Source organism: Doryrhamphus excisus, linkage group LG9 (assembly GCF_037039965.1).
Source record: "Doryrhamphus excisus strain RoL-2023G ecotype Guam linkage group LG9, RoL_Dexc_Guam_v1.1, whole genome shotgun sequence".
Taxonomy (NCBI): domain Eukaryota; kingdom Metazoa; phylum Chordata; class Actinopteri; order Syngnathiformes; family Syngnathidae; genus Doryrhamphus; species Doryrhamphus excisus.
Window position 1 is genome coordinate 10,672,344 of NC_136365.1, and position 10,965 is coordinate 10,683,308.

A 10,965-nucleotide genomic window follows, 5' to 3' on the forward strand; every position below is an offset into this window, starting at 1 on the left:
TCCCACCATTTAGCAACACAGAGACTTTCAGAGAGTGAGCTTCATAGCAAGTATGTGTGCCTGTGCCTATTGGGGATGTAACTGTCCGAAAGAGACTAGTATGATTAAGTGTAAGAGAAGTATATTCCACTGAATATATGAATATTCTATGATTAACAAAGGTGTTACTCATGCTACTCAATGCTTACAGCGTGATTTAGTTTTGTGGAAATAAGGTGGCTATGGTTGTGGTGACATTTGCCATGTCTACGCCTTGTCTTCTGTTGTCTCTGCAGCACCCCTAGTGGACAGCAACGAGAACCACAGTACCTCTGCCATGCTAATGCTGCTATCAGTTGTGGTTGTGGGTTTAGCTGTATTTATCATCTACAAATTCAAGAGGTAAAATACTCATGAAATATACTGTTTATGATGATTTCACATGCGAAGCAGGTCCAAAGGTGTCTGAGCTTGTCGGGTGGGGGGGGCATCTTACGTCTCACACATCTTCTGGGAAACTGTGGACGTCTTTTGTCTGGTCATTCCTTTCAAAAGAAATGTCAGTCAGTCGCCATTGTTTATTGATAGGAAGCCCTTTGAATGTAGGCAGTTGACCTTTGTAAAATGTGAAGATTTTTCTTTTCACCAAGGTGTTGTTGCAAGGGAATAGGGCAGGAAGGGTCAAAGAAAAGAGCAAAACCTTTCACCAGGAATTACTGATTCACGTCACAATTTCCCGCAGATTGAATGATGTTATAAAAGTAAACAGCGGCTGCTATGCAAACATGTTGGTGATCTCTAAAGCTACATTTGATCCCGTTGTGGCCCCACTTTAGTTCTTTCAGTTAGGCTTCACCCTTCATCCATTTGCCTCAATGTAAATCTTTTCTCAAGGAAGATCCCAGGCCTCAACGTCTATGCGCAGATGCAGAACGAAAAGGAACAAGAAATGATGAGTCCAGATAATCCAATAGAAGCCACGGCCAGCTCCCAGCGGGACTTGGTTCATTCTTTGGAGACTCTGGACACAGCATTTAACTCGCAGCCCATCGGTAAACGCACCACTTTTCACACTTCAATAATTGTTGTCATTTGTCACTCATGGTGATCATGTACAGTTGCACTCAAAATTATTCAACACTCATTGGCAATTTGACTATACTATTTGACTACTTCCTGTAGTTTGCAATAAACCAACAGCAATTTAAATATCTCATAACATTTAATATTACACACAGGCAGTACACTAGATCCCATCTTGTTGCCAAAGTTACTTACACACATTACCTACCGATTTTTGCAAGGAATTGCTACACCCATAAACATGCTTGTTTAATGTTGACATTCTCCCCTGATTTCAAATTATTTTTTCCAATAAAAGTGGATGTAGTGACTATTTGATTAGATGCAGCTCTACAACCCTCCCCGTCTTGCTTCAGTTGCCGTTGCTCACCTGAACCCGACACTCAGTTGCTAAATGCACAATCAATATTTGTGGTTTAATACATCTCACATATTTATTAAATGCATTTCAATGATAATGTGTATAGGTACTCACCATTTAAGAATATTATCGGAATCATTTGCTCACAAACCAAACGTGAGCGCTCAACACTAAACATTACCAGAGAAGCCTAAAGACACAAACTGTTGTAACAATGTTGCACATACACTGTACGTTTGACCTGTATCATCACATATTTATACATTTCTACCCACTTAGGGTGAATGAATTGTGTTTTGTGTGGACAAGAACAGCCTGGGGTTGAATCATTTGGAGTGCAGCTGTACTTGTTATGTCATAAATCTCATACCATGTTTTTGTTTCATGTTCTTTAGAAGTTAAACGGTCCGCTCCAGGACAGCATGGAGACAAAAATAAAGTATGACCTCCGTTTGTGGACAAAAAAGCTGTACAGACTCAGACATATATTTCACATCTGTTTTCCCAAGTCTTTCAGTTCAATTTAACTTTCTCTAATAGCCCCAACCACCCCCAGACACACTCCCCCACCCCCAGTTACTGTCTTTCAAGCTTTTGCTACTAACATCGCTTCCACTGTCTGCACTCCATGGAGAAATGTAAATACGACCACATACAGATCACAGAGCCAAAGTGAACAGAGGACAATGGCATCAATGTGCACTGTTACTGGATACATGCTCGTATTGGTACATGTTTGTGTGTAAACACCGTACCCAACAATGCAGATAACCTTATCGACGCAACCTCCATTACACCTGAGCAGTTCCACAGGGGATTGGGTAACTATTACTATTTGATCACATCCAGTAATGTAGTGTCAGCAAAATGAATGCATCCAGTATCATTGTGCTCACATAGCAATATCATGCAGCATTTTTATTTTGGCTAACTTGAGCAGTAAGCTGTAAGCATATTTGAACAAGCAATCAAGCCTGTTTTTTGTATATGTCACCTCTTCTGGATGGGAAAATGTCACAGGTTCTCTTCATCAACTTTTAGAGAGACCGATAGGGTCTCGCTTTACACTGGCTCAGCATTATTGGTGTCCAACGTGTCTGCCTCCATCTTCCTGCATAATTTACTGCCAGGTGGTTGATGTAACGGCCGCACTGGGCATTCAGTTGACAACCCAGACCTTTACTATAACTCAATGGCTATTGTTCTCAACTGTGTCAAGAATTACGTCTTCAAACAATGGAAAAGTAACATTAAATGTTAATTTTTCTCTTTCATTTGTCATCTATTTGTAATCTAGCAAAAATCTACACAGTCACACCATACTGTGTGCTAGCCGGAAAAGGTATCCAAAAAGGTACCTAAACACATTTTTGACATGCTAAAAAACGGGGCATACGCTAACCAAGACTCCACTGTGTAAATTGTGCTTTTCGGAATCTCTTAACTAAAGAGGTATTGTTGGGTTTTTCACCTGCTGCAAAGAAGACAATAACTTCATGTGTGCTACCCTTCCCTGACCTTGTGTGTATTATCCCTGAATGTAATAATCTCAGACAAATTATCATGTAAATTATGTAGAATTTGAAATAATCCCATTCACCTTTGTACTGCTTTGTTCCCCCTAGGATGTAAGAAACCTCATGCTCATGTGAAATTCTCCACAGAACTCCCCACGTATGTTGTATAAACTTTGGACTGGACCACTACTTCTGCTGCATCATTTTATAAATCATTTGGGACTCTATGGTTTTCAGCTTTATACCTGTGCATGTTTTTTTCATACTTGAAGAAACTATGGACACATTATTATTTTCTTTAGACATACTGTATATCATATGATATATGACATTTTTATGGAGTCATCTACTTAGAGAAGTCATCACCACAGTGCTGAGTTTGATGACAGCATGATGGAAAAGGGTGATAATTGTTAAGTACTAATCTTATGGTTTTGCCTACATGTAGACAATTTGTTTATATGACAAGCAAATAGCAGCAGTATATTGTAAAACAGTGTATTATTTATTGCTATAAATATACATTTGTTATTGATGTGAATTACATCTAATTTGTAAAATATGACTGTCAATATATGTTAATAATGTATGTATTTCAGTAACAAGTGTTATCCAAAACAGAAATGTTGCTCTTCATTATGAATAAGGGCAAGGGAAGGGGACTCCAGTATTTCTTGAAAAGCAAAGTTATGGCACAAGACAAATTTTCTATTGAAATTGTAACTTATTCACAGTGGGTTTATTTTTGTCTTTATTTTTATTCATTTTGTTTTGAAGTTCACGCTTCTTGTAATGCATACGATGCTTACCAATGTAAGATGCAGCACATATTCTTACAGACTATATTAATGGTTAGCTTGTTCAATATGGAACTATTCTTTTCATCGTGTACGCAGTATCTTAGATAAGATGCACATCCTCTGAGATTACTTTCAATTCTTCATTTTGGTAGGCGAAGCAGGATATTTCTGAGTTTTGAAGGGGTTGGTGTTGTAGCAAAGCATTTCCCAAAAGACACAATTCTCTGCATACCCTATATATATCCCATAAGAGCCCAGACTTACAGAAATGTATTTTGGACATTCATTCGGAATGTCTTCCTTATTTCAAAGTAACTCAACTTGACAGCTTTCTGTGTTGTGTATGTGGACTTGGGCTTGTGCTTGTTTTATATGAATTAATTCATTCCATTCCATTTCATTTTCCTCGGTTTATCTGCGTCCGGGTCCCAAGGGAAGCCCAGACTTCCCGGTCCCCGGCCACCTCCTCCAGCTCCACCGGGAGGACCCCAAGGCGTTCCCAGGCCAGCCGTGAGACATAATCCCTCCAGCGTGTCCAAGGTCTGCTCTGGGGCCTTTTTCTGGCTGGGCATGCCAGAACACCTCACCGGGGAGGCATTCGAGAGGCATGTGGACAAGATGCCCGAGCCACCTCAACTGGCTTCCCTCGATGTGAAGGAGAAGCGGCTCTACTCTGAGCCCCTCCCGAATGTCTGAGCTCCTCACCCTATCTCTTAGGGTGAGTCCAGCTACCCTACGGAGGAAACTCATTTCAGCCGCAAATTCAGTCAATAACTAAAATGATTTTTAACCACAAAAATAAGCTATTAGAATTTAGCAAGCACGGCACTTCCGCAATGACACTTGAGTGGCACACGACAAATATGACCACATGGTGTGTTGCATAAAGACAATCGAATAGCTGTGAAAATGTCCGTGTCAGACATAAATAATGCTTCTAGCATATTTATTTGCATTTGTACGACACATCAGTCTGCATAAATCCATTCTTAAATGCATCCTCCATTGTTTTGCTGCACTGTTTGGCCAAGCCCCCGAGTTTCCAGAGTGATGGTGTCTGCTGGCCATTGTAGACCGATTTCACACAGTATTTCTGTGCCACTAGAAGTGCCGGACCCTGTACCACTTCCCCATCTTCAGTAGGACCGCTGTGGCAGCCAGGAAAATCAGGGTGAAGAGGGGCCAGGACACATTGCCTGTTTGCCTTTGAGTCCTCATGGGGCAGCAATGGTTATCGCGTCACAACTTTGGTAATAATTTTGTCAAAACAGAGGGTGTTCATACCTGGCACCACTCCACCACAGAGACAGGTTCAGCAGCCACTCTTTTGTTATTTTGTTGTTTTTTTTTTCTTGAGGGCTGTATGAAAGTGAGAGTACAAGTGAGAACAATACATTTATTTAATTCTTGCCCAATGATCGCCCATCAGTCACATCTAAGTATTACACAACTCTGATTGTGCTAGGTGAGTGTTCATCCTGAAGCCCCTGAAGAACAGAGTACAGAATTAGAATGGAATTAGATTGTTTAATATCTAACACTACAAATATGCTTATTTGTCCCAACTGCTTGAGCCTGGGCTGCACGGTGGAAAAAGTGGTTAGCACACAGGCCACACAGCTAGGAGACCAGAGTTCAATTCCACCTTCGGCCATCTCTGTGTGGAGTTTGCATGTTCTGCCCGTGCATGTGTGGGTTTTCTCCGGGTACTCCGGTTTCCTCCCACATTCCAAAAACATGCTAGGTTAATTGGCCACTCCAAATTGTCCATAGGTATGAGTGTGAATGGTTGTTTGTCTATATGTACCCTGTGATTGGCTGGCCACCAGTCCAGGGTGTAGCCCGACCCTCGTGAGGATAATAATGAATGTTTGAGCCTGTGATGACAACGACTGGATGTGATGTCACGTAGAACGTAGCAATAGAGCCATTTTAGGACATAAGTGTTGGTGAAACGCATTTCATCATGGATTCTTATGGGATATACTAATATTATATGACTTTGTTTTGAAATGGTATCCTACAGTTTTATTATTTTAATTGACAGATTTGAAATTGTGAAATGTTTAGGTTTCCAATGTTTTGGGGGATTTTTTCAACTCGAATTACAAATTGGAACAGATCAAAGGCTGAGGGCTTATGTTCAATTGCCTAGGATGTGTGTGTGGCGGGAGGGCTGGGGGGGGGGGGGGATTTTGGGGCCCATGACAGGGCCCAAGAAAATAGTAAAAATTGAGATTTTCCTTTTAGAATTTAGGTGCTCCTTTCACAGGGCAGACTCTGTTTCCATTGCTTCCATTTCAAGGTATCAAAAGCTTTATGATAGTTCGTTAGCATTTTACCAACTGGTAAAGAGCATATTTGAAGTTATCACCAACAGCTTAGTGTTTGAGGCCCGATGCCAATATAATGGAGAGAGGACTCTAACCTGCCCTCGACACAAGGGAGCGGAAATGACTCACGCAGATAAGATCAGGAGGTTGGTTATTATAAGCACCTACTAGGTGAAGGCCAGGCTGTGCAGACAGGAAGTGTTGTTCCAAGAAATAACATTGGTCTCCTTGTTATGATACATTGTAATGTGACAGAACCTAAGCGTGTGCTAACTGGCCCTCTCTCTTAGCGCTACACTTTTTTCATCTGCCCCCCCCCCTCCACACACACACCCTTCCCCTGCAGAATTAGCAAGATTATTATTTTTTTAGAGAAATACTACTACTAATAATAAAAATACATTTTATGAACTGTACAGCTTTTGTATAAGAACAAATGTTAAGGTGCAACGGTGTTTTGTTTCAATCAACTGTGCTGTGTGTAATTGTTTGATGCATTTACAATCATATTTATTAAATGGGAAGAACTCTGTTAACCGTGTTTTCTTTTCCTGCTGTGATTATTATGGATTTGGAAAAGTAATGATTATGATTAAACCTGAAGGGGTTCATTTGCCTACTGGTGGGCGCTGCAAAGCAACTCTGTAGCTAATTGTGAATAAAACCATGGTTGGTAAAAATGAAGTTGGGGACATACAGTATATTTTTAATGTGCCAATGTGTCTTATTTATCTTAGAGAGAGGGGACGGATATGCAAAAGGAGTTAGTGAGAACGTCCAGGTCCTCACCTGAGTAGTACTGGCCTAATATGTATCAGGCACAGCAAAGCCAGGACTCTAATCATGGGATCTGACTGGAAAACCTGGGGATAAACTGGGAGAGTAATATACAGTAGTAAATTCATCACCTGTTTGTGCTATGCTGATATGGTCTTGTTTATCTTATTTACTGTATAACGTCAATTTTTTATAGTTACTCTGACTTGGGTCGATACTTATGCAATCATGTTAAGAGGTTTTCCTACTGAGGCTGCAAAAAAAAAATTGTCAGACCAATGAGGATAATGAGCAGAGAAAAAAACACAATGGCAATGACAGCAACTATGGATTTGATTTTGTTTTTGTTTTCATTTCCAGGCATGCTAATAATGCATGTGTGGGAAATGTCTTGTTCCTTCATTGTTTCATTTTGGATGTGCGCTCAGGGGAACTATGGAGAACTTCCCACAGTAGCACTGAAGAGGCTACTATTGAGGCTATTGCTATTCCATTCTTTTTATAGTATCCAGACTAAGAAATCGTTGACTCTCGATTTGACTCTCAAATCGAAACCATCCAATCTGATAAAAGCAGCGATACAGAGAAAAGACACGGTTCCCTGGCGAAATGGGGCAGAGAGAGAGAAGTGGGAGCTCAGGCCTGAATGACCATGAAGAGTATGTCATTTGGCTTTCCTGTGCATTCTGCAAGCTCTTAATATAAATTGCTATCGGGAAATCTTGATGTCTTTAAAAGGGATTCCCAGCAGGGAAATAAACCTCCTGCAGCAACGAAGGAAGCCTCCTGCACAAAAAAAATCACAAAATCCTATTTTTAGTTGTTAGCTGCAGAAAAGACAATGTATCCATTCCATTTAGAATGTCTTGTCATTGTGTTGACACATTGCAGGCACTCACATACATACTAATGTTGTATCCAGACGAGGCTTAAGAATTGATCTGTGTTTGATATGGAGATGCAGCATAAGCACACCATATCAGCCATGCATTTGCATTCTGCTGATCGCTCCATAATTCACAGAGGAGATTTTTTTTTCCCATGCTTTCTTTTTGGAATGCATGAAGCAAGTGAGAATAACATTTTGTCTTGACTGCAAATGGTCAATTGACGTTAACAATAAATAAACAAGGTGAATTGAGTACAGAAGTTAAACACGCATAATATTTTGCACATTTTTTGTTGCATAAAATGCATATAAATTTTATAAACGTAATTCAATTAATTTTCAACATAATAAACTTTAAAGACAGTCCCTAAACCCTGTAGCCCCCTGAGCTGTGATGTCATAACAGTTACCACGCAAGTGTAGAGCCAACAGAGGGGCTGATATGGTCTGTCCAGTTCAACAATAATTGGTTTGAGGGAGTTTCCAGTGTTGCCAAAGAGCTGGGATACAAGGTATGACTGAAACCTTCAGCTGCGCCTACCATTAAAATAACCCTCTTGTACATCCGACAAGGAAAACTGGCCCCCCATCTCAGCTTGGGCGACTGTGTCCAACAGGCAGCCCACCAGAACCTACATCTAGAATAAGTTAATTTGTGTCATTTTGTGTTTCCACTTGTAAAATGTTGACTGAATAAATAACGTGTTGTTGTAATTAGCTTAGCTCTGTCTATCTCCAAGTGGCCGAGTGGTTAGCATGAAGGCCACACAGTCAGGAGATCAGGAAGTTCTGGGTTTGAGTCGCCGCTTGGGCATCTTGTGTGGAGTTTGCATGTTCTCTCCGTGCGTGCGTGGGTAATCTTACATTTTCCATCCGTATATGTATATGTGTCCTGTCCAGGGTGTACCCCGCCTCTAACCTAAAAGGAGCTGGGATAGGCTCCAGCATACCCCCGACCCTAGTGAGGATAAGCGGCATAGAAAATGGATGGATGGATATCTCCGGTTCAAATTGATAACATTTTCTGTTGTTTCATGAGCCAGGGGCATTTCTTCTTTATGGTCAGCAAAAAAGTATGCCTCAGTCTATAATGACAGCTTCCTGTCTTTGATTGTTGAGCTGCATAAGCACGGCCTCTAAGAAGCGCACTACTGCTGCTGAGGTTGGGCACAGTGAGATGGAGTAAGTAACAAAAAGTAAAAAAAGTCAAGTGGTAGACACAGAAAAATGTCACTGGCCATAAGTCGGAGGATCCTATTGGCTATCTGTCAAGACACGGGACAATGCTCAGTCCAAATGAAGGTGGTACTGCTGCCAAATGCAATCTAGTAACCATTAGACGGCATCTGTGAGAAAAAAAAAGACCAAAAAACAATCTGAAAGGGCCTGGTCTCCTTCAAAACCACAAATTTGCAAAAGCGCACAAACATTTCATCAGTATTCTCTGATCAGAAAAAAAAATGTAATAAGATACTAAGACAGAATATCCCACCTGAGATTTGTGTTTGGCATCATGATCTGGGGTGCTTTTTTTTCCTTCAATGGAACAATAGAGCTTCAGGTTGTGCAGGGGCGTCAAATGGCAGGCTATGTGGAGATGTTGCAGCGGGCATTGTGTGTATTTTCCAGGGGGTAATTAAGTTCATTTCCATGACGAAGAGGAACTTTGCAATGAATTCCCATTCACCGTATGACTCTTTATAATATTCTGGAATAAATGCAAATTGCTATGACAAAAACTGAGACAACAGACTTTGTAAGAATTAATATTTGTGTCATTCTCAAAAATGTGTTCATGACTGTGGGCTATATATTAGGACTTTTCTAAAATGCTCTTTAAATTTAACATTCTCTGTTAAATTGCTCCCAAACTGGTGGTTGTTGGTTCGATGCTCAGTTAGTGAATACATTTAATCACATTTCTCAGATATTTCAACATTCCTTCCACTTTTCATTTCACCTTCAGTATTTTAGTATTCACATGCAGTTTTTATCTCGTTATGTGTAATTCTGCATATCTGTTATGTATAATCATGAATGTCCCCTGTCTTGTAAAGAAAATATCAGTAGCATAGCATTACATTTTGGAATTAATTTATTTAAGCTGTAAGAATGACTTGGAGTTTCTCCCAGGAGAGTTTGGTCCAAACACATTGCCGTTACATTTTCCACTTAACTCAGCCAAAAGCTACGCCATCACATAGAGACATTTGACAAACAGTATTATTTTCCCTCAACAGGGGGAGATGTGGCTCTGTCAGGTCTTACTCCTCCAGTGTCAGTCAAAACATTAGCAAGGTGCATCGCTTCCAGGCCGTGACAAGTGCACTTGCTCCCTCACAACCTGCAGGGCCGCCGATCTAGTTTGAACCTGCAGTATTTATGTAGTTTAATAGGATTTCCATATCAATGTGTCATTCCCTGCAGTCTGCCACTTCACACAATGAATTCATAAATAAAGTTGCAGCAGCAGAAAACACTGGATGTAAGTTGATGCTGTGCCGCTTTGCCTTGTTTCGATATGTGTGCTGCACGTCAACAGAACGGCGGTCTTTGTTGACGCATACCACTTGAGCATCACAGTGGAATGTTTACATTAAAAAATATCACAAAATATCCGAGACAAAAGTTTGATGAATTTTTAAGGTTCATCTGTACTTTTTTTGAAATTCCAGCCTGGCATTCTTATTCTTCGGGTAGCCGTTGTACTTTAGTTCATGAATTCTTCTTTGAACAGTAGATAGTGATACCTTCACGTCTGGTTCTGATTGGTTGTCAGTGCTATTTATTGATGATATAAGCACAACTGGTCCAAGAATGCAGCTCAGCAAGACAGAAAGTCGCACAAGAGGGGTTTTCACCTTGGAACTGTTTCTTTGTTATGGTGGATTCATGAACGCTGACCTTAACTGAGACAAGTGAGGCCAGCAGTTCTTCGGAAGTTGCTGTGGGGCCTTTTGTGACCTCTTGGATGAGTCGTCGCTGTACTCTTGGAGTCATTTTGGTTGGCCGGCCACTCATGGGAAGGTTCAATATTGTTTCATGTTTTCACCATTTGTGGTTAATGGCTCTCACTGTGGTTGGCTGGAGTCCCAAAGTTTAGAAATGGCTTCATAACTTTTTCAAGACTGAGAGATCTCAATTAATCTCAGTTGAGTTAGTGGGGAGTCGGGGGGAAATCACTTTTTTGCACAGGGACATGTAGATTTGGATTTTTTTCGCCATT

The 10,965-nt window shown here is 40.7% G+C and overlaps 1 protein-coding gene across 6 annotated transcripts in view; it reads left to right on the top strand.

Moving 5' to 3' along the window:
- LOC131107404 (VPS10 domain-containing receptor SorCS1) overlaps positions 1–6,614 on the top strand; it is a 153,290-nt gene extending 146,676 nt beyond the window's left edge. For 2 of the 6 annotated variants that reach the window (XM_058057443.2, XM_058057531.2), the window contains exons 25-27: positions 276–381; positions 874–1,031; positions 3,049–6,614. In XM_058057443.2, the coding sequence (XP_057913426.2) occupies positions 276–381; positions 874–1,031; positions 3,049–3,110 (326 nt within the window). In that variant the 3' untranslated portion in view covers positions 3,111–6,614. Of the gene's footprint in view, positions 1–275; positions 382–873; positions 1,032–1,818 lie in introns of all 6 variants that reach the window. The other 4 variants (XR_009120270.2, XR_009120282.2, XM_058057604.2 and 1 more) reach the window with 4 other exon arrangements.
- The last annotated feature ends 4,351 nt before the right edge of the window (positions 6,615–10,965 follow it).